The following is a 27,139-nucleotide window of genomic DNA, read 5'->3' as shown; positions in this document are numbered from 1 at the left end:
ACAGTGACCTCATAATTACATTAGAAATCGTGTAAGGGATACTGACACACACCAGACAACCTGCTGGGACCATATTTGGGATTAGGAAGGAATTTTACCTCCAGATTAGTAAAGACTGTGGGGAGGGAGGTTGCTTTCTTCTGTAGTGGGGGTGCGGGGGGCATGGCCCTGGGATTTCTTGAGCATATACTGACATTTCATAGAAGCAGGAGGTTGGCTGCCTTGGTTGCCCACTGTACCTGCGGCAGGGTAGGGTTGGTGGCCGTCTTATACAGAGTTCAGGTTCTGGATTGTACAGGATGGGCTGGATGGGGGTGATCCTGCCTTGGACTAGATGACTATCTGGAGGTCCCTTTCAGCCCCGCTTCTCTATGAGTCTATGAACCAGCTCCAGGGGCAGGTGAGAGACACGGACACGAGTGGTTTAGAGCGCGGGAGGCTGACACCCGCAGCAGCCCACCCGCCAGGCTTGGGCAGGGCAGGGCAGGGCAGGGCAGGGCAGGACGCGCCTCGCTCCCTCCCTCGGGGGCAGGTGTCTCGCGCACACCCCTGCCCCTGGAGCATGTGCCGGGGCGGCGGGGTCCCCGCCCCTTCGGGCTGCCCGCCCCTGCGCACGGCCCCGCCACCCCCGGCCGCCGGCCCCGCTGGGCACAGCCAGGCCCCCGCCCCGTGGGGACCTGCCGGGGCGGGGCCGCCGCCCGCTGCCCGCGCCGGATTGGCTGCTGGGGGCGCCGCGGCGGAGACAGGCAGGGGCAGGGGCGGGGGCGGCGCGCGGCGGCTGCGGGATGCTCGGCGCGGCGGGACCCGCGGGGCGCTGCTCACGGGCCGGCGGCGCCGCTCGGGTCTCCGGCTCCGGCTCCGGCTCCGGCTCGAGGTGCGGGGCCGCGGCGGGGGGCGCGCCCGGCCGGAGGATGCCGCAGCCAGCCCCGCGCGGGTGAGCAGCGCAGCCGGCCCGGCCGCCGCGGCGCGGACAAAGGAGCCGGGGGGCGGCGAGCGGGCGGGGGCAGCGCTGGAAAGTTGCGCGGGGGGCCGCGCGGGCGGGACGGAGCCGCGGGGCCGCGGGGCGGGTCGCGGAGAGCCGCCGCGTGGATGCAGCGCCGTGCGCTCCCCGCCGCCGGGTCCCTGCGGCCCCCGGGCCGGCCCCGCGTCGCCCGCCTGCCCCGTGCCGGCCCGGCCTCCCTGCTGAGCTGACTCGGGCCGCGGCGGCGGCTGTCGGGGCAGGCCGCGGGCGCCCGGGCTCCCCGCCGGGGTCCGGAGGTGGCGGCGCCGCGAGCGGGAGGTGCCGGGCGCGGGGGCCCGCAGCTCCCGGCTCCCGCCGCGGGACACGCTCCCGCGGGCTCTGCGCTTCCCTCGAGTCGAGTCGAGTCGAGTAACGAGCTGTTGCCGTTTGCGTCCCCCCTTGTGACTGGAGCTGTGGCCCCGGCGCCTCTCGGGGGTCGGCGGAGGGGGTTGTTTACTGTCTCAGTTCAGAGCCAGGTCCCTCCTGATCCGGATGGATGTCACATCCACTCAGAGCTGATCCTCCCTGAGGTGAGGGGCCTGGCCAGGCTAAGCAGAGGGGGAGGGCTGGGAGAGGCCAGGCTGGCTGCTAGTCCTGCTGGGAGGGGTATTTTCAGGAAAGGACGGAGGAGAAACCAGCAGGAGCAGTTCTTGGTGCAGGTTCTACACGCCACAGAGCTGCCGTGTCCGCCCCCATCCAGGCTGCCCTGGAGGAACTCGCACTTTATGCCTCTACCCAGTACCCACCTTTCCCAGGTCACTCCCCAGACACCCCCAGAGCAAAACTGTCAGATGCTACAGCACCTTTCAAAATTCTCCCTTGCACCCATGCTCTCCATCCCCTCCAGCTGTCCCTTGCCTGGCACTCCCAAAAGCTACTGCCTTTACCTGTGTTCTCCACTTCAGCACCTCCTAGTGCTCTCTGAAGTGCAAGTGCAGTCCACCTTGGATGCCGTGCACCACACCCCGCACTGCTACAGCCTGCCGCCTGCGCTGCTTTATGTCCTTAGTTGGGACCTGGACTTTACACATCCTGCACCCGTTCCTTACCATGATGTCCTTCTCATCCTTCACCTGTGGCTGAGCACTGAACACTCAGCTCATGAAGGTGTGCAGCTTCTCTGCTGTATGTTGCCTCTGGGATAAGCAGTACTCATAGGCCATGTCTTCCCCTCCAATCTTTGAACCTTCCCTGGAGAAAATGCACCCACTTCTAATCCTGGCTTCACTCCTACTGCACCAAAAATACTTCCTAACCCAAGCAGCTGCTTCCTAACCCAAGCCCAAGCCAGGGATCTTTCTCTGGTTTTGAGATGGGAGCCCATGCACAGCTAGAAATAGGATTCTCACGTGAATCTGAGATTTGTGAACTGCTTAACAAAGCAGAAATGAAATCTGCACATGCACTCAGTCACAGGATTTGCCTCCATCCGTGGTGCTTGCCCCTCTGCAGCTTCAGTCCCCTGTTCTCTAAACTGCTGCTACAGGTCCTTCAAGCTTCAGTCTGACCGCCCCTCCTTAGAAAGCATTTTCTTGAAGGGTTCAGCCAGCTGGGTCAAAAAATGCTCACTCAGACCATCCAAGTCACTTTATACTGGAAAGCTCCTCTTCATCGCCCAACCTGACTGAGATGGCTTGATTTATGTTGGAATGATTCAATCGCTAGTTTTAATGATGACTTATATCAGCACATGGGAAACCTTGATTAAATCATTGGTTTTCCATATTGTACAGTTATACTTTCTAACTGCTATGCTGTTTGGTTGTTATAGCCATTAAATTAAGTTGACGTACAGCTTAATGTAGTCTTTACATATACTGCATTTATACATATTTAATCAATGACATACGTTTGTATAGACTTATTATTTTTTCTGTTGTAAATCTGCATAGCTCACTTCTTTAAAGATGTTTTTGTATGCAGGATCTGGGTAAGTTGCATTTAGATAAAAACTGGAATTCACTTAAAATGTACAAAAGCACTTTTTACAGTTAAATGAAACCATTTTAAGTGTTTTGAGTACCTAAGGAAGACAGTTTATCAAAGCATACTTTGGATTTAAAAAGAAACGATTTATTAAACGGGGGAAATGTTAACTGTAGTTAGTGAACTGATAGATTCAGTCTGGTCACCATGCAGCAGATTTTTACAGGTATTTAAACTTGTAGATAGATGATGCCTAGTGGCTCTGTCAAAAGTGGGTTTGATGCTTAACTCCCCAATATAATCAACAGAATGCTCAACTGCATCTCTGGGTGCCTAAATAGCTTTGAAAATCTGGCCCATGGCATTCAAGTGTTTAGAATCAATATCTCACCCTTTTCTCACCTGTGTAAAAGATTCATAAATTGGAATTAAAAATTTGGAATGGAGAAACGTGTTTCCCTGCTTTTACAGCTCCCAATTATCTTCCCAGCTAGTGAGAAATGAACTGGTCTAACTCCCAAAAATATTATCTTTGCACCCGCTAGCTAATCAGAAACTAAAACTAATTAAGGTAGCAACTTTTTTTCTGAACAGCAGAAACTAAAAGGTCTTGAAATTGGGAGAAATATTGATACCAGTTCTCTTTCTGTGTGAAGACTGAAAATAATGTAGGTGCTCAGTGTGGTGTGTGGTATTCTGACATACTAATTTGACTTCAAACGATAAAGTTTTACTCCCTGATTCTATATATAATTAATAACCCTTTAACTCATTAACATTTGATGGAGGTTTATTGGTGTAGTGTTTTATCTGTTTAAATTATTTGAACTAACTGTAACAAGTTCAGTCATTGACCTATTCAGTTTTACACAGGTCCAATCTAAAAAGAAATGGGCTCAATTTAAGTGACTATAATAAGATCTAATTTTAAATAACAACAACAACAACAATGCACAGTATTGCCTTCTGTCCACTCTGCCCATGATGCAGCCTCCACATTCTGCCCAGAAAACAGGCTCATGTTAAAGGGGCTGTGGATTTATTCAGGGCTTAAAAATGCCCCAGGGTCCCAGGGCACTTTAAGGGTGAGCTTGCAGATAGATGTTGGAATATGTGATGACAGTTGCATTAGAAGGGATGAGGCTATGGGATTACAGTTCTGGGAATGGTGCAGCTCTAGGCTGGGGTGTTCAGTAATAATTACCATAGATGTGATTGGGGGACCTAGGGTTCCAGGTCACAGATACTGATAGAGTCCAAGTCTGATTCGTGACTTGCAACCAGATAGGGGGATGGAAGTAAAGGATCTAGATGGAACAAAAGCCTGGACTCTTAGAAGAGGCAGCTACAGACTTCTTGGGTATAAGGAGCTTGGTTGTGACTGGCTGTGCTGTAGGTGTTAACCCCTGGCCTGATGGGAACAGAATAAAAGGCTTAGATATAAAGAAGTCAAGATCACTTTATGAAGACAACACTGCTCTTATGGCAAAGCTTGAGCTAAATACAGCAGATTGGTTGGAAATAAAAGGACTGGGCCTGAGATGCTGGGAATAAATTGAGGGCAAATGTCCTGAATAGTATATGGCTGTAGCACTTTGAGTAAAGGCTACAGTCATGAGGGGCACTGAGGCACAGTTGTGTTGTGAGCACTGGGTGTTTTGGTTAAGAGCTTTTGCACATGGCCAGGGCTTCCGGCACCTTTAGTTCTGCAGTGACAGGATTTGCTTCAGAGTTGTGCAATGGAATCAAATCTTTAATGAAAAAAATAACATCTATAAAGAAAATCAAGAATAAACTGGTGTTGTGGCATATGCCTGAGTTCGCAGGGAGCCTGAAACAAGGGGGAGGGTGACCTCTGAACTGCCCTGGTCATTCCAATTAGTTATTAACATTTCAACATTAAATTGTTGAATTAAAATATTAACAGTCTCACCTATTTTCTGGCTGATCTTTTAAGCAGAAATTTCAAGCTAACAAGCTTATCCAACATGCCCAAACAGCTTCACATACATACCCTGGAGCCCATACTCAGTTCCCAGTTTCCTCCATGGCAACCAGGATGATTGTTAATACCAAAATCTGCATCACATTGACAAAGTGAAATCAGTAATTTAATATTTGATTAAATCACAAATCAAGCCAAACTTGTGGCATTCAGTTTCTTCTTTAAATCAGTAAAATCCTCCAGTCTTTATTTCCCTTAATGCTACCCCATGATCTCTAGTGTGCTGGTCTGGAGTGCCTTTGAAATCCAGGGGCCTTGGCTAGAGAGTACACAGGGCCTTTTGTTTCAGTAACATAGCATCTGAAATCTGGAAAGGAGGAGCTGAATTCCATAGCAAGGTGGAGTGGAGGCACCATCCAGAGGGCCAGAAGCCAGGATTTCAAAGGATTTCACATCCTCTGCCATTGCTGTATAGCAAATAGCATCAAAAAACCTGGATCATTTTGATCCTTTGTTTGATACTTTGAGTCGCATGCTAGCTCTGTTTCCTGTATGTTTCTGGCTATGTCCTCATTTCAACCCACAGTCTGATTCAGAGTCCTTTTTTTCCTTATTGCATCATGCTGTTGCACATGAGCAGGGGATCCTATACTTCCTTGGTGAAAGACCAGAATATTGTTCAGGCATGCAGGGATGATGCCAGGAAAGCCAAAGTGCATTTGGGGTTGTAGCTAGCAAGGAATGTGAAGGGTAACAAGAAGGGTTTCTACAAATATGTTAGCAACAAGAGAAAGGTCAAGAAAAATGTGGGTCCCTTACTGAATGGGGGAGGCAACCTAGTGACAGATGAGGAGGAAAGGCTGGAAGTACTCAATGCCTTTTTTACCTTGGTCTTTACAGGTAAGGTCAGCTCACAGACTGCTGCATTGGGCAGCACAGTTTGAGGAGAAGGTGAGCAGCCCTCAGTGATGAAAGAATGGGTTAGGCACTGTTTAGAAAAGCTTGAGATGTACAACTCTGTGGGGCCAAATGCAATGAATCCGAGGATGCTGAGGGAGTTGGCCAGTGGCTCTGCAATCACATCAACCATTATCTTTGAAAACTTGTGGTGATCAAGGGAGGTCCCAGACAATTGGAAAAGGAGAAATATAGTGCCCATCTTTAAGAAAGGGGAGGAGGAGGATCCAGGGAACTACAGACCAGTCAGCCTCACCTCAGTTCCCTGAAAAGTCATGAAGCAGGTCCTCAAAGAATCCATTTCTAAGCAGTTGGAGGAGAAGAAGATGATTAGGAATAGTTGGCATGGATTCACTAAGGGCAAGTCATGCCTGACCAACCTGATTGCCTTCTACGATGAGATAAAACTGGCTCTGTGGATGAGGGAAAAACAGTGGACATATAATATACCTTGACTTTAGCAAGGCTTTTGGTACCATTTCCCATAGCATCCTTGCAAGCAAGCTGAGGAAGTATGGGTTGGATGAATAAATTTTAAAGTGGATAGAAAGGTGTCTGGATTGTAATGGCTCAATGTCTAGTTGGCAGCTGGTATCAAGTGGAACGCCCGAGGAGTCAGTCCTGGGGCTGGTTTTGTTCAATATCTTCATTAACAATCTGGAAGATGAGATGGATTACACCATAGGCAGAAGGAGAATTTTTTTTGTGGGGGCTGAGTGTGTACACATGCACCCCCCCGCCTCACCCCGGGAAAGTCTGTGAGGGAAGGGTCAGGGGGAGGAGAAAGGGCCGCAGAAGGGCTGGGGCTGGGGCTGGGAATGGGCTGGGATCGGGAGGGAGCTGAGCCAGGCCTGGAATCAGGATCGGGGCCAGTGCCCACTGCGCCTGTGCAGGCGTCCCCTCCCCTGTGCCCAGGGTTGTTGCCTGGTGCTGTCGCCCCCCGTGCCAATGAATCTGCTACCCCCCAGCCCTGCACAGCCTGGGGTGGGGGCAGAGCAAGGCCAGTCTCGGCTGTGCCTCCAAGCTAGAGGGGACGGAGCCCCTGGGACCCCCATGCCCACCCTGTCCCGCTGAGAGTCATCCCTGGCGCAACCCCAGTCTCAGCCTGCAGCGGCAGCCTGCCCTGCCCCGTGCAGATCTGGGGGCACACGCCTCCATGCCTCCTGTGCAGCACCTGCCCCTCCCCCAGCCCCAGTTCTACTCCCTCCCCACCCCTGCTGTAGCCTGGAAGCCCGCTGCCTGGCGTTTGGTGGGGGCTAAGCCCCATTAGCTCCCCCTTCCACTGGCTATGAATTGCACCCTCAGCAAGTTCACAGATGACACCAAGCTGGGGGGTGTAATAGCTAGATTAGAGGGTAGAGCTAGGATTCAGAGTGATCTAGATAAATTGGAGGATTGGGCCAAAAGAAATCTTATGAGATTCAACAAGGGCAAATGTAAAGCCCTGCAGTTAGGATGGCACAATCCCATGCACTGCTACCGCCTGGGGACTACTGACTGGCTAAGCAGCAGCTCTGCAGAAAAGAGCCTGAGGGTTACATTGGACAATAAGCTGGATATGAGTCAGCAGTGTGCCCTTGTTGCCAAGAAGGTTAACAGCATACTGGGCTGCACTAGTAGTAGTGTTGCCAGCAGATCGAGGGAAGTAATTATTCCCCTATATTCTGTACTGGTGAGGCCACATCTGGAGTACTGTGTCCAGTTCTGGACCCCACACTATAGAAAGGTTGGGGACAAATTGGAGAGAGTCCATTGGAGACCAACAAATATGGTTAGGAGGCTGAGGCACATGACTTATGAGGAGAGGCTGAGGAAACTCAGTTTATTTAGTATGGAGAAGAAAAGACTGAGAGGGGATTTGATAGCAGCCTTTAACTACCTGAAGGGTGGGTCCAAAGAGGATGGAGCTGGACTGTTCTCAGTGATGACAGAACAAGGAGCAATGGTCTCAAGCTGCAGCAAGGGAGGTTTAAGTTGGATGTTAGGAAAACAGTTCTCACTAGGAGGGTCCTGAAGCACTGGAACAAGTTACCTAGAGAGGTGATATAATCTCCATCCTTGGAGGTTTTTAAGGGCCAACTTGACAAAGCCCTGGCTGGAAGTTGGGGATGATCCTGCTTTGAACAGGGGCTTGGACTAGATGACTAGATGATTCTCTGATTTTACAACTGTGGGGATGTACTACAATCTGAAGTACCCATACTGAAGCAGTTTCCCTGAAAACAGCATGCCCTTTCTGATGAGTGACTAACTACCTTGTCAGAAACCTGTATGTGCCCACTGCACACCTCCAATGAGTGATGCTTCAAAGGTCTACCTTGCATTACAAAACCTTGTTGTGGGTGATGATGAGAAGCTAGGTGTAGAACCAGCATGACATCTGCAAGAGGTATCCCACAGGTATCTTCTGGCTCCCTGAGATTTTTCTCTGCTTACCATTGTAATGTCTTAGCATGTCTTCTTCAAAATCTTTAATTAATGAAGTCTAGAAGGCTGCAGTTCCATGGGCTCTCTGTCTTATGGGTTGCTGCATTCTGAAGGTAGTGCTCCAGGAAGAGAGTCATGTTTTTGATCTTCCCTCCCAGGGTGAAGTGTGCAGTGCCAGGCATCCTCTGTCAGTAGTAGCTCTGAATACTAGTTTCTTTAGTTGTGTTTCCTGGTATTGGTGTTTATTGTTCATCTTTGCAGACTGTATCTCAGTAGTTATTTTTAATTAGTTTGGGGTTCCTTAATTTTTTTTCTGTGTAAAAATTTACTCCCAACTGTCTCTCTTCCCTTATTATTTCACATGTAATACCTGTGATCCATGTCCAGCATCTCAAGACTAGCATGTGTGAAGGGTCCAGAAGGGTTTGAGGGGGAATAGGCTTATTAACAATGAGAGGTAAGGCAATCTGCCCAGCAAAATGCAACATGTCCTTCCTAGCCTAGGAATCCACTTTAAGTAGAACGTTGGACAATGTCCATGGCATTTTAATGCCTTCAGAAACAATAGGATTGTGGCTATTGTTGTTTCAGTTGAAATGGAAGAAGATAGTTACAGAGCATGATCAGGGCAGTTTGAATAGTTGGTAAGAATAATGGAGCTTGTCTACACTTGAAAGATCATTTGGATTAAGGGAAGGGTCATTTTAAAAACAGCAGGTATTCTTGAATAACTCCAGAAGAAGAATTCCCAGTCCAGTTTATAATAACATGCTTTCAAAGTGGAATAATAACACATAGTATTTATTTTCTATTACCTTCCTTTCAGTGTATGCATGAAAGTGTGTTTTCTTCTTCTTACTACAGAGATGTGACTTGCTGTATGCTTATGTCAGAGAAGGCACAGCCCTTAGTTCTGGGAGGGGTTTGTTCTGCAGTTTCAGACTAGTCCCAAGATAAATCAGTCTCCTGCACCAAAAGAGTGAAGCCATGGACCATGGTGGTCACTATGTGGTCTTTAAATATCCTGCATCTGTACCATCAAGTGCCTTGAAGATGGCAACTTAGGCTGTGGACTTCACTTATTTTGTGGGAAGCTGTTGTAGAAAAAGGTGGACAGCAGTGATGTGCTCATGGTAGTCTGTGCTGCCTAAAAGATGGTCCATTGTGTTCAGTACCATAGGATCACAGAAAATAGGTTGGAAGGAACCTTGATAGGTCATCTCTTCTATCGCACAGCCCCAAGGCAGAATCAGCCATATCTAAACCATTTCTGTCAGATATCAGTCTAACTTGTTTTTAAAACCTCCATCATTAGAGGTTATTTCAATCTCCTCAGGTAACCTATTCTAGTGTTTTACTATTGTGACAGGGGGCCATCACAAAGCCAGTCACAACATCAGCCTGCCCACCTGCCTAGGGCAGTCTGCCCACCTTACTCATCTACCACACCTTTGTTGGAACTAAAGTTGTTCATAGGCGGGAGGCTGTCCATTTAATGCTCAATGCCAAGGTCGTAATACATGGCTCTGAACCATCCCTACACTGTGTCCCATGCCTTGCAGCTAGCACCCCAAAAAAATCACCTTCAACTCCCCCGGCCCCTTAGTTGGGCTGCACTCAGCCTCCAACCCACATTTATTCTTGGGTGTCTTCAGACGTACCTTACCCACATGCCCCTCTTTGGGGCCTCTACTCTGCCCCCTCACTGGGCTCCTGGGCCTTTTGCCCCTTAGGCCTCATCCTGGGCTCCTTGCCTCTATGGGTTCCTTGCCCCCCATGGCCTCAGATCCCTTACTGGACCTTGGCCATGTCTCAGACCCTACTCAATGGATCTGGACCCTGCCTCAGGCACCATTCAGTGGGCCTGGGCCCTGTGCTTTTCTGTCAGGGTGTGCTCTGCTAGCCTTTTCCCTCCACAGGGTACCCACAAGGCAGCAGAGCCTGAGACTAAGGCCCTATCCTTGCCTTTCACTGGGGAGGCACAGGTGTGGCATTTCCTGGAGACAGCCCCACCACAGGCAGTTCCACCCCACCATCCAGCCCCAGCAGGGTGTAGTTTCAGGTCATGCCCCAGGACCAGGAAGCTCCTCCATCCCCATAGTTCCTACCCTAACCTCAACGTCTTCCAGGAATTGCAGTCTGAGTAATGTTGCTCTTCTAGCTCCATAGGTGTAATTGCCAGCTCTGCTCCTAGATCATGGGTATACTGAGGTGTAACAGCCCTCCTCCAATCCAGTGGCCCCTTTTCAGTCATGTGACCATGTAATTGGACCCAACTGCACCTGCTGGTTACTCAAGCCCATCCGGAAAACTCTTAAAGTCAAAGGCACAACCTGTGCTCTGCCGCAACTATCCTTGTAATTAGAAAGTTTTTCCTAATGTTCAGCCTACTTTCCCTTGTGGCATTAGCATGAGTTCCCTAAGCCCTAAAGTAACCTACTGCATTAGGTTACTCTAGCCAAGACATGGTAATGAGTCATTGAGCAGAATAGGACATAGTTTGCTAACCAGCTGGCTATGATAGAAAGCATGAGTTGTGGGTGTTGCTATGTGACAGCTTAGGATCATCAAGAAATCCAGGAGCATTCTTAAGTTATAAACTGAATCAGTGAGTCAAGGTCATGCACTCAGGAAGTTATCTCCTGGTGGCAAACTCTCTAAAGCGCTTCTCTCTGTCCACCAGCATCACCTCTGCCTTGCTTGAGTCCAGCTTCAACCAGCGGTTCTTCATCCTTGGACTGATTGCACCCAAGCAGTGAGCCATCTTGCTACTAGAGGCATGTCTGTATGTGGTGAAGGATAAGGAGGGCTGCATGTCATCCTGCATATCGCTGACATGTAAGTCCATTTGACCAGTTCACCTAGTTGGCTGCATGGGGATGAAGAACAGGACTGCAGAAAATTGTGTGGGATTCCACATGTGAGGCTCTAGTAATAGAGGTGCGTCTTGCTATCACTGCTTCCTGGTGAGACCCAAACAATTTTAGTGCATTTACCCTGAAATTCTACCAGCTCTCTCTCAGGCAAGAAAGTTGTATTCCACAATCAATATAGGTGGAAAAGAGATCCAGAAATGTGAGGGTGGATGCCTGCTCTCTATCCACTGACAGCAGGAAATCTCCATCAGTGCCACTGTGGTGGTTTCAGTTTTGTGTCCTGGCCTAAGTTCAGATCGTCCAGGTTCTAGAAAGTTGGCTTCTGTTCACTGAGTTCAGTAGCTGGCCTTTGGCTGTCTTTTCTCTGAGCTTGCTCAGGAATGGGAAGTTTGATTCTGGGCAGTATTTGGCTAGAAGGACTGATCTATCCAGGGCAGGTTTCTTTCCGGTTGGTCTGACTACTGCATATGCGAAGGAAGAAAGAAGATTTCTACACTTCTGTTAATGAGGAATGGACTATTTTGGTCAGCAGTGGCACCAGTTGCTTGTGAACTTGCTACGTGAGCCAGGAGACCTGAGTCGGGTTGCTAAACTTTGGGCTAGGCTTCATTTAGGATGTCCAAATATTCTTAAGAAGGGAATGCACTGGCCTCTGGCAATGCAGGCAGGCTGTGTGTAAAGCATTACAGACAGAACAGATTTGTGCTGTGTGTGAAGGCTTTCAGAGACTGCATGCCTTCAGAAAGAATAGCTTTTTGTAGTATGTGGTGCTCAGCTCCAATGCAGGCTGTTGATGACACACGGGGCTGGTGAAGTGTGTCCTACCATATAGATAGCTCCTTGAGGCAAGCTTTAGTGACTTCAGTGACGTCTGATAAGAAAGGTCTGTTCTCCTATAATACAGCCTCACCATAGAAGGCATTTGTTATGTCTGTATCAGCCCTTATTTCTGTGGATGCTAGAATTTCTGTTCCTCTCTCCTTATCAGACTCAGAGTGTTAGAAAACATGTTGGATGATGGGGAAGGGCCTATTTAGTGACCAATGTGTAGATGGTTAGACTTAGTATATCATAATGATGATTCACCAGGGCCTCAATTCCTCATCTTGTGGGTGGAGTCCCCAGTAATTTAGCAGGTGTTGGAGTCTCTATGGTCAGATTAGGTTCCATGAGCCTTTCTTATTGCCTGGAACAGGATGGTCTCTGTCCATGGCCTTAGTGAGATGATGGTCTGTTCAAGACAGTGCTATAAGTCGGGTCCAGGGTGTGACTGGCAGCCTGAGTTAAACCAGAGATGCTAGTGAAAATCCCAGAGGAAAAGAAGTGGTGGCATGAATTTATTGGTCTTTGCAACCACATCCTTGTCAATATGCCTGTGGGTATCTCCTGAAATGTCAAGTGTGTGGGTGTTTTACCACCACTGACCCTGTGTCAATGCACCCCTTTATCAGTCAGTCCCTTAGTCTGTGCTGGTTTGTAAAGGAGCACACAATCAGTCAGTCCTGCCTCTGCTTCCTGCTGTTTGATATGGAAATTTGAATGAGGATGTCTTAGATTTGAGGCTCCTCTCCTGGCATTGTTTTCAGGAAGGAAGAACACAGTGGTACCTACCGCCTTGTCCTGTCAAAGTCTGTGGGGAGCATTGTGATTTGTGGGGATGAGATGACCTGGCATAGGGCTCATGTCATTTCTCACTAGGCACACCATTACCTATATGATTTTGTGTGTTGTTTGCTGATGGCTGATCATACAGTGGTAAAGACTGAGTTTAGTTTCTGTCACTTTCTGCTGCCTTCTGGCCTGTACCAAGGCCGTGGTCCTGCACAGTGTACAAGTGTTAGATGGCCATAATCTGGCTTCTATATCTGCTTTTCACTTGGCTCAGACAGTTCCTCCCAGTCTGGACTGTGCTGGGTAAAGTGATTGATTGTGCCCTAGGATGATCTGAGTGGAGGGAATGTGTCTGAGTCACCAGTGCCATGTCATGGCGCTGGATACCTTTCAGAGCTGTATCCTGGTGGACTCCTGGGAAGAGGCAGGACTGGAGTAGTGTAGGGTATGCTGGATACCAGGCTGCTTAGCAGAGCAAATGGTGCAGAACAATGAGTAAAAGATTGCCTGTTGATGGCTGGTCATCCAGCTCTTTGAAAGAAGCTGCCTTTGTTGTTGAATTGTTCCTATTGCCCTTTCCTGCCAGGGGAGGGCGGATAGCACTCGATATTCAGCAGTGCCTGAGTTATGGCTGTGTTGTGGCAGCCTGCTCAGCTGGTGGGAATGAATTTTAGAGCAGCAGGATTGGACTCATTCTCTGTGAAGGACACAGGGTTGTGTGGAAGCTCTGCTCCTAGTGACACAGCTTCATTTGCACGTGTCTGGCACTGTGCCTCCACCACCCCCTCTGCCACCACTATATGCTAGCACTGCATCCCTCCACTGGCTTTGGGGGGTCCACTTACTCCTCTTCATGGTATCCCTGTGCCACTTATATTGCATACTGAAGGGGACAGTCACACCCCCCACTACCTTTCTCTCAGGTTGCCTTATGCCCAGAAGCCCCTTTCTCCTCTCAGTAATATATGCATATGTTCCTAGCCTCTTTCATTAAAACCCTTGCTCTGTTTTTTACAGAAGCCCAGCTCTGCTGTGTGTGTAATGTGGTAATCACCAGATTCAATATCCAGGTATATATCAGGCATGTGCCAACATTGAGCAAGCAGGTTGAGTGGCCAGTTCTCGTCTTCTGTCTCCTTACCTCACAGGGTTTTAGTTATCTAGTCATTCCTTTTGCTCACCCAGACCAAATTCTGCCTTCATTCACACCAGTACAATCTGACTGAGGTGAGCTGGGTTGTACAGGAGTACCTCAAGGTAGTTTCCATCTCTGCCCTGTCCAACCATCTCTCTCCCTTCTCTGTGTATATCTGACCATGCCCTTGACTCACAGCTTGTGCCTCTATTTCAGGGCCACATAAGGATGTGTCACCTTCCAGCGCAGCCCTCATCTTGCAGGCATCGGAAAAGCTTCTCCTCCCTCCTGCCCCACCCCTTCTGGCTTCAAACCTGACGACGCCTTGCCCTTCCCCAGCAGGATGGCCCAGGCTGGGGGGGTCATACGCTTCCGCCCTGATGGAGACTGTGCCATGTCATCCCCACAGGTGGAGCGCAGGCCCTGGCTGCCTGCTGCCAAGAACTTCATTGAATACGGTACCTACAGCCCCCCACACTGTCTCACCCCCAATCTCAATGCAGGCAGGATCCACTTACTGCGCAAGGGTCTGAATCCCGATGCCCGGCGCTCCCAGCTGGGCATGTATAGCAGCACTGGCTCCTTGGTCCGTAAGGCACTGGAGACAGGCCCCTTTGGCAACAGCAACTGCTCAAGCACCGGGCGAGTGACAGCTCCTTGCACCCCACTGCGAAGCAGGCCAAGCCCCTCACTGTCATCACCTGGCAGTCGCACCCCTCTGGTGGCATCTGCCCCTGAAGGACAGAGCTCTGTGGTGACGTTCCGGTTCATTGAGAAAGCCAGTGTGAAAACCCTGAATGGCCTCCCACCAGCTGAGCCCCGGAGGGAGAATGAGCAGAGTGCCCATGGCCTGAGCCGGAGCTTGGAGTTTGGGGAGGCCATCCGCTGTAGCTCCAGCAGAGAGGAGAACTCCTGCCTAGCAGCACAAATCCAGGTCTCCCGACAGAGCAAAGCCATGTCACCTCAGAGGGGCACCAAACAGACCATGAACGAGGACCTCCAACTGACAGCCGACCTGCCTGGGTCTAACCCTGGGAGCGGGACTCCTGGTGGGACATACACCCCTCTGAGCCACAGCAGTAAGTTTCATGAGCACCTCAGTCGGAAGCTGAAACTAGAGGCCTCTGCATCAGACCCTTTCCTGGCTGGGAGCAGGCCTCCCGGGGACAAGCGCTCCTCTAGCGGTTCTGGCAATGGAAGGGATTCCCACTCCCTGAATTCCAACTGCATCTTCAGTTCTCTCACCAATGGGCTTGGGACACCATCAGAGGACCTCTCAGCACTGCTCGGGAGTCCTCTGAACATGGAGCCGTGCTACCAGGTACTGCACAGAGTTACTCTAAGGGAAAGCTGGTCCCTCTGCCTCTAGAGGCCACCTCTCTGCTTTGTAACTCTTCACACTTCACAGAGATCTCACCACTAATGCTTTCTCCCTTTTCTGCAGGGGGGATCGTGGGCATATTCCCGGGAGACCTCAGCCCATGCCCAACGCATTGCAAAGGCCAAGTGGGAATTCTTCTATGGCTCTCTAGATTCTCCAGGTACAGGTAAATGGTCCCCTGTGGCGAGCAGTGGGGCTGGGGAGGGGAGTTCTCCTTCCTCTAGGGCTGTCATTAACTTGGAACCAGATCCAGGTCTGAATGCTAGGGCTGGTCTTTTTGCTGTCACAGTCCACCCCAAGCCCCCAGCTGTCCCTCCAAACTTTGGGGCGCGGGCTCTGAAAGCTGGATGGAAACCACATTGTTCAAGCTGATATAATAAAACCCAGGCTCAAAATAACTAGTCCTTCACCTAAGACCCACACCTCTGCTACCATTAATCTGTTCACACAAACTTCTCTGTGCTTATGAATGAGATTTTACTGTGACTCTGTACCCACTGACTGGGGGCTGGGCTTCGCTCTTGGCTTCCTTTTAGGAGGGCTCCAGGTGCTCTGGGGGCTGCTGGCTGAGGGGGACCCGGTTCATAGAGCTTTAGATGCACCTAACTGCCCTAAATGCTCACAGCTGCAATGGCTGCAAAACTGGAAATGTCTCCCTTTGAATACTGCCTATTGCCTCCTTTCTGCCTCCCATTTCTCACTCCCCTCTTCTCTGGGCCTGTGCAGGGCTGCTCATATGTAACGTTGGGAAGTAGTGGGCCTCTCCGCCTCTCAGATGCCATTGCCTCATGTAAAACAGAGGTTGAGTTTCTCTGAGGAATGGGTCATGGCCTGTGCATGTAAATGCTTTGGCTCTCTCTGTTCCAGGCAATTCCCCTCAGAGACCTGAATCACCTTCCCGCAAAGAGCCCCTTCAGAAACCCAGCCACCTGCTGCTACCAGAACCTAAGAAGTCCATGGCTGAGCACAGCTTTTGTCACGTAGAGGTGGAAATAGAGATGGCTCCTTCAGGCAACAAGAACCCAGGCTCCTGTGAAACTGGAATTATAAGAAGAACAGTGAAGTATTCAGAGACAGACCTGGACTCGGTGCCTCTGAGGTGCTATCGTGAGACCAACATTGATGATATTCTGGCCGAGAAGGATGAGGTGGATTCGGCCATTGAGAGTCAGAAGGACAGCGAGAGCAACCCGAGTTTCACTGGCACCTTGGGGAGAAGGAACAGTGCACCTGAAGACCCCTTTCCCCAGGGCACCATGGAGCACAATGGGAAGCATATGAGGAATGGCAAACGTGGAGAAGAGGTGGATGAGGATGATGAGGTGTTTGAAGCAACAAGGCAAGAGAACGGAGACAGGTGAATTTGCTAGGGAAGGAGCAAGGTAGTGTCTGGTAGGGGAAAAATGCTCCTTATACTTCCTCACTCATTTCTACCACAGAATGGTTTTTTGCTGGGTGAGTTCACATGCCAGAAATGTGTGGCCTATTAGTATCATCTGGTAGGGTACAATGGGATTGTGAGCCTCTCCAAACTAGGTAGGACTGCATGGTGAACCCTCAGATAGTAAATTGCTGAAAAACTGCAGGGTCTTGCATCAACCTCCACTTCCATAGGGGGCATGATGCCGCTGGAGTTGCTGTAGCTGTATTTAGAATAAGACCTAAAACAAAGATCATGTGGCTGAACTGGAATCCTAAGGCTCTCCTGGCAAGTAAGGGTGTTAACTCGAGTGTCCAGTCTAACTACCAACCGAGACAGCTATATTCTTCCTCCAGAGTTTCCTCCTGAGCTTTCAGAAGAAATGGTTAAAGGGTTTATTACTCCCCATCCTAAGCTGTCATGTAGTGTTCTTGTGTATTGTAAAGAAGCTGCTGTGCTTCACCCCAGAGCTGTCTGCATTTCAGCAGCAAGTGAAGAATTTTTTGGCCTTGGTATAAGGAATTTACTAAGCTTGTGAAACACTAGTGAAATGCCAGGAGCCCTGTGTATGTGTTCTGTTTTGTAGTAGCATTAGCCTGTGTGCATTTCCCACCTTCCCAAACTCTGTGTTGGCAGTGTGATAGTGTATTGGAGGATGGAGAGGGGAGGGTTAGGATAGAGGGAAGGGAGGTAGGAATGATGGAAAGGAAGCACATTGGGCTGAGTGCGGGGGAAGAGTAGAAAGGCAAAGCACAAGGTGGCTGGGGCTGAGGCCTGATCCAGAACCCACTGAAGTCTTTGAGGTTCCTCACATCGATCCAAAGGAGGTTTGGATTAGGGCATACGTTCACCCCCTGGTTTGTAGATGGAGTTGATCCTATGGCTCTCTTAGCTACAGGGGAGTGGAGCGTATAGTACAGTGGTTCTCAACCGGGGCACCACAAGACCCTTTCAAAGGTGCTGAGGTCTGTGTGGAATGGTCCCTTTCCAGCAGGAGCATGCTGGGCAGTTTGGGAAGTGGCTACAGCAGGTTGCCCTCCTGCTACAGCCCTCCCTAGTCCTCCCATAGTCCATTCAAAATGCTCCCTCCTGGAAACAGGGTCACAGGAGACCATTCCAGCTGACCTTCGCGGGGCACAGGCAGCAGCGCTGGGTGCTGACCAGGGGGAGGGCACTGGAATGGAGGCAGAGGGTGCCAAAGCACTGGTAGGGGTCTGTGTTCAGCAGAGGATCACTGAGGGATGTTAGCTGCTGTTAGCTCTGGCCCCACAGATGCTGCTAGGCCAGAGTCAGGATTCCCTTCCAAGCCTGGCTTCCCCCTTCCCCCCACCACTGCAACACCAGATGCTATATTAACCCTTTCACAGCTGCAACCAAATTAACGCTTTTACAGCCATTCTCTACAGGCAGCTTGTGTGCCCAAGAAACAGAAATGAGTAGCTACCATGCTGGAACAGTGATTCTCCACTGGGGTGCTGCCAAACTCAGAAAAGTTCTGGAGGGAGCCTCGAGTCTGAAAAGGTTGAGAACGACTGCCACAGAGAATATCAAAGCACCATCTCAGGGCAGGAAAAACTATGCCGTGGAGTGTACTTGGCAGAGCACAGTGCTGCTGTTCTGACACACAGAGGGCCAAACTGAGCAGCTCTCCTCACGGGGCTGGTGTGGAACTGTAGGTCTGGCTGATCTCTCTTATTCCCTCTGAAAGAAACATTCCCTCTGACACAGCTTTAAACAGGGCTCTCCCTGTATTCTGTATACCCAAACGCAATTGTTGGGAGTCTTATGCCCCTTCCCTGCCACAAGCATATGCTAGGAGAGGAGGCCCCCAGATCAGAGAGCAGCTCAGGCCCTCGTTCTGGTAAGGAGTTAAAGAAATTCTGCTACTAGGAAGGCATACAGCACCCACAGTGCAGATGCAGTTAAGTCAGCGTAAAAATCTGTACAGTGTTCTGACGCTTCCCATGGGCAGGAAGAGCTTACCTATGGAGTACACGGCACTTTTATACCAGAATAACATCATCTATCCAGGAAGCTTACGGTGTCTTAGCTAGCTGACAGGTCTGGTCTACAGGACTCAGTATAGCTAAGAATAGTTCAAATCTATCACTGAGCAGATAAATGACAGTGACTGCAAGGTAAACATACCCAGAGACATAGCCAGACTATAGTGAATAATACATTTGACTTCTCCAGCCCTGCTTGAGTGTCTGCTCCTCAAGACAGGAAATGATTATTACTCATTGCTACTGTATATATTGTTAATGATCTGGAGGAGGAAGTAGACAAAAAATTGGCACAGATTTCAATCAAAAATAGTTGGAATTAGAGAAGTGCAAGGAAGTCAAGGTTGAAACTCGATACTAGAAAGATGAGCCAGTGGCTGGTCTAATGTGGTAATAAATAACATGCTTCTCATTAGCCTTGGTCAAAGATCAATGTAAGGTAGAGGTGCTGAATAAAAGAATAAGCCAGCCCCTTGACAAATTTGGGGGGTTAATGTGGAAAAGCACTGCTGTCAGCAGCCTGGAGAAGAACTGAATAAAAGATGAACCAGTTCCTCGGGCATTATCAGAGGAACTGCATACAAAGCGGGAGGCAATACTGTGACTGCATACGGGTTGCATCTGTATTTGACTCCATCTGCAGTACTGTGTGCTGCCCCTATCACCACTTTGCAGGAAGCAGTACAGAGAGATACTGTGGCTGGTTTGGCCACTTGTTAAACCATCCTTGGATACTACTTGCAGCACTTGGAATTTAATTTGGCTTTTGAAGCAGGTGTCATTGGGGTGAGGTCATAGCAACATCCCATGAAGGTCCTGTGAGGGCACAGACAGTGCCCTAGAAGCCAGGCTGTTGTACTTTGTTCTCCTCTCCTATGATCAGTTCCCAGACTAGAGTCCACACTAGGGGTGGGCAATTATTTTGGGTGGAAGGCCACTTACTGTGTTTTGGCATGCCATCAAAGGCCAAATGACAGGTAGCCAGGGGCAGATAAATATTAATTTTCTAAATTTTTTAGGGGCCCCATGGGCCAGATAGAATGCCCTGGCAGGCCACATCTGGCCCACGGGCTGCATTTTGCCCACCCTGGTCCACACCCTCATATTTCCTGAGCCTTCTCCCCCATGAGCTTCAGCCCCCCCTACCCTCACTTGGGGATGAATCCTCTCCATTCCAATCCTTCTGTGTGGGTGATGTCTCCATTCAGCCTCCCTGTGATTTCCTAACCTGAACCAGGTGGTCTCCCAATGAGGGTCAGCCCAGATCCCTGACCTTTCCCCCAGAACCAGGATCCCTCTCTCCAGGCACCCATGGTGCTGCCCTATATGGTACCTTCTCACAAGCCACTATCCTCTCTTTTTGGTGCAGCCTGCAGTGCTCCAGATGGACTCTGGTGATGAAGTGATAAGGGCATTGTTAGTTTGATTTAGTGGAGGCTTCTTGGATTGTGATGAGAGTGAATTTACATTTCAATGGCCTCTTTCTTAAAAGGGCCCTTCTTTAAAGTGTTCTGACCACAAGACGGCTATACAAAAGATGAGCCCCCTCTTTCTGCAGTCACAATGTATTTGGGGTGGAGATTCAGTCTGGGGCAGATCTTCCAGGACTGGCCCCGTGGGAAAATAGGCAATGGGACTGTGAGCAGGCCCAGCCCAGAGACAGATGCTGAGCTGCTCATGGGGGCAGCTCTGGGCCTGCAAAAGGGGCAGGGACCCTGAAGGTCAAGGAGGGAGGTGTCTAGTGAGTTTAGGTGACTCTAGGGTGAGATGACAGATGAGCAGGGGTTTTCAGGATTGCAAATTTGGATTTAGGCCCCTCAATTCCACCTAAGTCCTGCTTTAGGTGCCTAAGTCCTTTATTGGATCTAGCCCCAAGTCTGGTAGCTGGAACACTAGCCAACTCATAAGCTTCTTAGGTGGATGAACCACCAGAGAGGAACAAAGGCCCACACTGCATTAATGGGGAAACAAGCCTGGAGGACTGCAGTGACCTGACTAACTGGGAAGGCTTTCCCTTAGAGCAAGGTCTTAGAGGAGGTCAGAAGAGATACTGTCCTTCCAGCTACCTACCTCAGGGGCCAGTGAACTTAATTCAGTGGGCAATCTGCCATTACTCCTGTCTCCTCAGTGACTAGCAGATCTCTCTCTTCTCTCACCCAGGGTCATGGATCGAGATGCACAGGGTCTGCTTAAGTCACCTGTGCCCTTCCTCCTGGGACACAGCCTCTCCAGAGATGGCATGGACTCATTCAGCAAGCATTTTGAGAGCATCATGGAATCCCACCGGGCCAAGGGGACGTCCTACACCAGCCTCGATTCCATTGACATCCTCTCCTCCCCTGCCCGTACCAATGGCACCTACTTCACCTTTGACCTCCCAACCCTCACCCCACAAATCCAAGACAAGATCCGAGACAGCATCAAGCTGATTAAGGAGAATTTTGCCCCTCTGGCCCACCTGGAGCCAGACTCTGGAACCAGCTCTGCTACAGATGCTCCCTGGACTGAGAGGGAGGAAGAGCAAAGGAGAAAGGCAAAGAATGGCCTGCACAGCCCATGCCACTCAGAGGACAGCTTTGGCATGCCCTTGGCCTCCATCATCAGGTGAGTGACCAAAGGTACCTCCCACCAACAGAGCCCTTGAGAGCAGGATGTGGATGACAGCCCTGCAAGGATGGCAGCCATCACAGGGTGCTGGACTACCTTGGACTCGGTCCAGATCACTGGCAGGTGGGATGCACACAGACCAGGCCTGGTGCAAGCCTCCAGAAGCCTGAACCAGGTAGATTTGAATAGTAGAATATCGCTGGTGAAAGTGAGCCATCCTCCTCTGAATCTCACTGATTGATGTCGGCTCTTCCTGGGAGGTTAGTACAGGGCCTGCCCCATTGATCAGCTGACCAGCCACCAGCTGCACTGCTCTTGTGTGTAAATGGGTTGCTTGTGATCTCCAGTCTTCCCTCAGACACTGCTATAGGCATCCTTGACATTACTGACTCTGTCAGTGCAGTGGTGTGCACAGGATCAGGGCAACTCCAGCTGAGCAGAGGGAATCCCACCATGGGTAGTAGTTCTGTGGTAGTCCCTTTTGCCCTGGTGCTAACTACCACATAGTCAGCCTTCTGTGGCAGCTGCTATAGAGTGTGTGGTGCGGGGGGGAGCGTGGAGGGTGGACAGGGGAAAACCCAGGCTAACGTACAAAGGCTGCAGCCCTTCCCGACTGCTGACATCCCCTGCTAACAACACACTTCTTTCTGACAAACAGCCACCCACTTCTCAGCCTACAGAATTGCCCAGTCCCATGTCAGTCACTTGGATCTGATCACCAGGCTTCCACCTGGGGTACCCTTCCTTAAGACCCACCCTTACTGAGTCCCTTTGTCTGCCTGGGAGCCCTCCTCCTGGCCAACAGATGCTTCTGGACTATCCTGTCTCCCAGCTGCTGCACCTTCCCTGTGGTGGGCAGCAAACCATCCGGTATCCCAAACAGTCTTGCGGTGTAACTCACTCCCAGCTCTCACCCCCTTCCACCACCCTGCCCACTGACAAGCTCCAACCCACCTGTCAGATGCATCTCACACACTCCATTAAGAAATGCCACACAGCCTCCTTCTCAGTCACTAACTGCTGCCAGTCTGAGCCCTTTAGAAGTGCCCTCGCTGCCCCTTTCCCAGGTCCGCCCTAGGGTCCCCTACACAAGCTGCCTCTAGGGCGTTCCACAGTAATCCTTGGCTTGTGTCCAGGGGCAGGCTTATGCCCATGAGAACCGTATGGCTGCAGAGGTACCCATATCATGCAGGGCACCAACCATCCTTCCCTGTCCAGGGCTCTGTCCAACATGAGCAAGAGAGTTGAAACTCCCCAGTTACCTCCCCCGTCCCCAGGCTTCAGCTCTGCTTCCAGCTGCATGTAGCGGGAGGAGCCGTTCCACTGACTTCCCCGGGCGGTGTTGGGCTGGCCAGCTGCTCAGCACCTCTCAGAACTGGGCCCAGAACAAACGACTTAGTGTGTAAAATAAACTGAGCCTCAGGATCTGCTGAGGTGTTTATTTCTAGCTTTGTACCTTGTGCTTGTGTGAGGTTTTGAGATGGTGATTTTCAGGTGGCCTGCAAATGCAGAGGACTGTACTTAGTAGCCCAGGAGGTCCCTGCCAGTCCTATGTTTCTAATTAATAAGGGGTTAACATTCAAGAGCAAAGGAGAAATGAAAGCCCAAGACCCAACTTGGTTGCCCACAGTGGACCTGTTTCCCCACAAATGAGACAGAAAGGAGATGTGATTGATCTGTTACTCTCAAAAACAGACTGGTGTGACCGTTGCAAGAGATCTCGTGTACATCTGTGCCTACGTTCATGTGTGCATGCATGCATGCGCACACTCTCTCCCCCTCCTGCTCCTTCTGAAAAGATGCTGTTTTCCTCTTGCCAGCAGCAGAGATGGAGACAGACTAGTAGCCTGATCTGTCTGCCTGCTGGAGCAGGGGGTGCCCTGGGGCCAGAATTAGTTCATTTATTTATTTGTTTGTTTAGCAAATGGGGTTTCATCCTCCTGTTTCAGCCATTTTAAAGTGATGTCATCACCAGCACGAAGAGCCTGAAGGCCAGCAGATAGCATTGTAAATGGACAGGAGTCATTAGTTCACTGAGGTGCTATGCTAGGCACTTGTTACCTCTTGGCTCTTTGCTGCAGGCACAGTTTTTAACAGACTTTTTGGATCACAGATGTGGATCTCGTGGGTGACATGGTCATAGGTTTCCAGAAGCTGTCCCCCCGATCTCCCCTGCCACTTTGTGGGAAGGTGAGGCCTTTGTCTGAGGAGCTAGCACTGGCCCCGGGGTATTGCCCACACTGAGGCAGGTCTGCTCGGGAGCCGTCCTGGCTGGAGCAACGGCACAGCCTGGCGTGGGGCTCTCGGGGCTGGGCCCGGGGTTCCATGACAGTTGGCGATGGTACGAACAAACGCATGTGCCCCCATCTCGGCAGCCGCGTCTCCTGCCACCCCTGCTCCATGCTCAGAGAAGACGAGGCCAGTAACAGTATGGGGGGTCAGGGAAGAGCTGGTGGCACAGCTCTGGCCCCAGCAGCACCTGGAGAGGAGACACTGCCCCCTGAGACCGGGTAAATTGTCTCTTGGGAGAGGAAGGAAGGGTGGGGACAAAGATGAGCAGGTGAAAGCAGAGGAGATGTGAATGCCGTGGCCTGAGGGAGATGGGAATGAGCAAAGGAATCATCTGGATCTGCCAGAGTTGGAGGGATTCACAACCCTTCCCCCTGACTCTGCTGGGGGTGGAGGGGGTGGGAGCATTTGGGTGGGGAGGGGACAGATGATGATTGATAACCTCCTAGACAAGCCCTGGGAGAGAGTGCTTCAGGCTGCGGTGAAGCCAACCTGCTCCATCTCTACTCTCTCTGTCTGACAGAGGGCAGGTATTTAAATCAAGCTCCCACTTCCCTCTCTAACACTGTCAAGCCTGTCATGAAAACAATGCACAAAATCATAGGAATGTCCATGGGAGGCAGTGCAGTATCAGCTTTTTACAGATGAGGAACTAAGGCATGGGGAAGGGACTTGCCTCTGGTTTGCAAGTGAGGAAAAAAGAGGGATCACCGTCACAGCAAGGAATGGAAACCTCTGCTGAGACTCCCTGGCCGCTTCGCGCTGCTCTCTTACAAAGGTCGGTTTGGCTAAGCAAGGGCTATTTGTTTTCTTAATAGCTGTCAAGGGGGCGATGCAGCCTCATGCCAGATCGATTTCTTCTGCTGTATGTGCTGTGCTGCCTTCCCACCCACAGGCACTGCTGCTCAGGGAGCTGGGGGGAAAGCATGCAGCAGGAATCGATTGCCTCCTGTGAAGATTCACCCTCTCCTGCGTTGCAGCAGCTCTGGGTAGGTGTCGGGCAGTGCAATAGTTTGGAAGGGGAGAACCTGCTTCAGCTGCCCTCCACCTCTGCTCTGTGTTCCAGCAGACACTGGGTAGCAGGGCTTTGCTCCTGGGCAACTCTTGGCTCTCTGCCGGTATTTGAGTTGCTGCTGCTCTGAGCACTTACTATGTGCAGAGATGTGAGGACAGTGCTTTTTGGCTTGGTAGGTCCTGTTGCCTGACGTGATTTTTCCTGCCTAGCAGAATTGCTCCAAAACAATCAATCTCTGGGGTTCTCTGTTTTCTGTCTCTGGGGTTCCCCTCACCTCTGTTTCCTGACTCCTTTCCAGTCACTTTCTCCCGTGACTTCCTGTGCTTCCCCTGTCTTGTCTTGCCTCTTAGCTCCCTAGGCTCAGAGTGCTGGGGCACTCTCTGGGTGTAGGGTAGCTCTCTGCAGCCTCCTGGGAGTTTGTCCCTCAGCTACTTGGCTCCTGATTTCCAGAGCTTCCCACTTTAGGACTCTTATTTCTGTCTTTTCATGTAGGGATGTCTCTTTTTTTTCTCAGCATTTTAGAAATGTTGGGCTACTGCCTGCAACTCTTTCTCTCATGCATGGAGCTAGTGTTTCTTTGCTCCATCACTGGCTTTCACACTGACTCCCAGCTGTGGGAGCATGTCCCAGGTGGGGAAAGTGCAGATGTTTTTCCTGAAGAGACTGGGCTGAATCCTGTTTCCATTTAGAGCCATCACTCCTGTTGTAGTCCACAGAAACATGAGTGGGGAATGCATGAAGATTGAGTTGCTCTCATTGCTTCCTGGGAGCTATTCCTGGGAGCCATAAGAAATGTTTTCTATTTGTCCAGTGCTCACCATTGTACACAAGCATCAGACCTGTGTGTAACAGACAGAGGAGAGCACAGATTGTCTGCTGTGTCTAAGCTGCATTCAGCCCAGTTTGCAAGGGGTGGAAGAGAAGGGGGGATTCTACACCTGCTTTGGCACATGTGGCTTCCGGACCTGGTAAGTTAGAGCAGGTAGAGGTCCCTATCCATACCTTTACTCTCTTCCCAGGAACACTCTTGGCATCAGATTGGCAATGAGCACTTAAACAGGACCTTTGTCTTGCAGTTAAGTTGGCTATCTTGGTGCCCTCAAAGCAGCCAAAAGCAATGAGGGGAGGCAGTTTCTTGCCTATGATCCTTATTTACCCAGTGCTCAGCTAACAGTACATGAGTACTACCAACCACTTGCCAAGAATCAGAAGGCTCTACCAGAACAGTTACCCTATTTCCTACCAAGAAGGGCACAATAATGCCACACAAGGTAAATGTATGGAGCAGCATGATCATTCATGTGAAGTCATCTCACAGTTACAGGTAGGTATACATCCTTGCAGTAAGGGCAAAAGTTGCTTGGGAAGCAGACAGCCAGAGCAAGGTGAACTGGATTGGCAATAAGAGCTGTTGGAGTGGGGAAATGGACCACAATGGAGGTGGCAGAGAAACAATTTTTTCCAAAAGGACTAGTGACCAGAGGGGCAGAGAAAGCCACATATGGGCATGCTCATGCTACTTGCAGCTCTGCATTGTGCTAATAACTGTAAACAAAGCTTGTGTTTCAACCTACAAAGGTCAGGAAAGATGTTCTCCTGCGCTACACAGTTGGCTGTCTGTATTCTGTGTTTTTTCCCTATCTTCCTCTGAAGCATCCAGGATTGGCTACAGTCAGGGAAAACATGGGGACAAGAACCAGGAGTACTTTTTCCTAGGGGCTTGCATGGTGCCTCTTGCTTTCATTCTCACAGTAAAACAACTGGCAGATCTGAGATCACATGGAATTTTCCACAGGCCAGACTGAGGGTTTTCACTTTTCTCTGCAGTGTAGATCAGCGTTCTCTTGGGCATATTTTACTTAACCTGCCACCACAGGGTCTTTGGCCATTGGTGGTACCCAAAAATATAATCTCTTGAGACCTTGAGTGCTTCAATCCAATTTCCATGTTAAATCTTGTAACTTGGTGAAATGTAGCAGTCTGTTATACAAGCCAAAATGGTCTCATTTGGCTTTAAAATCTATGAAACATCTGATAACATTTCCTTATCCTTTGGAAACTGCCTGGGTGTCCCAGGGTCTGGCAAGCCAGTGCTGGTTGAATCAGCTGCCATCACAGAGTTGGGGATGCCAAATTTCATCCTTCCAAGCATGTTCCAGGTACATTAGGCTTGCTTAGTGACAAGAACCAAGATCCTCAAAGCTTTTTGGGCACCATCTCCCCTTGATCTCAGTGGAAGTTGATACTTCAGTACCATTGGCCATCAAGTGTCTGTGCCTCCCATTTCCTAGCAGAGACACCTGGGTTAATGCACATGCTATTTTTTCACATCATCTCCTTGTTCTCATCACCTTGGTGTAGATGGTTCTTACTTCCCAAGGCAGTGCTGGCTCAGCGCCCCCACTGCTTCCTGCTTCCATCTCCACTGTAGTGCCTTTATGCAGTTTGCCTGGCATTAGGGTGACCAAATCCTCCTACCGGATTGCAAGTCACCCCATCCAGAAGGTAAGGCTAATGGAAACACAGGTAAATGATCTTTCACCG

At 50.3% G+C, this 27,139-nt stretch overlaps 1 protein-coding gene across 14 annotated transcripts in view; it reads left to right on the top strand.

The window, feature by feature from the left end:
- Positions 1-747: 747 nt before the first annotated feature.
- PSD (pleckstrin and Sec7 domain containing) overlaps positions 748-27,139 on the top strand; it is an 83,427-nt gene continuing 57,035 nt past the window's right edge. For 4 of the 14 annotated variants that reach the window (XM_090057998.1, XM_090057992.1, XM_090057997.1 and 1 more), the window contains exons 1-6: positions 749-934; positions 14,094-15,198; positions 15,322-15,424; positions 16,126-16,615; positions 20,845-21,288; positions 24,399-24,569. In XM_090057998.1, coding sequence (XP_089914124.1) covers positions 14,221-15,198; positions 15,322-15,424; positions 16,126-16,615; positions 20,845-21,288; positions 24,399-24,569 — 2,186 coding nt within the window. In that variant the 5' untranslated portion in view covers positions 749-934; positions 14,094-14,220. Of the gene's footprint in view, positions 935-1,005; positions 1,531-10,938; positions 11,094-14,093; positions 15,199-15,321; positions 15,425-16,125; positions 16,616-20,844; positions 21,289-24,398; positions 24,570-27,139 lie in introns of those variants that run through there. The other 10 variants (XM_090058001.1, XM_090058000.1, XM_090057999.1 and 7 more) reach the window with 8 other exon arrangements.

This window comes from Crocodylus siamensis, chromosome 7 (assembly GCF_052110815.1).
Source record: "Crocodylus siamensis isolate JL-2025a chromosome 7, ASM5211081v1, whole genome shotgun sequence".
NCBI classification, from domain to species: domain Eukaryota; kingdom Metazoa; phylum Chordata; order Crocodylia; family Crocodylidae; genus Crocodylus; species Crocodylus siamensis.
This window is presented reverse-complemented; position numbering and strand designations above follow the sequence as displayed.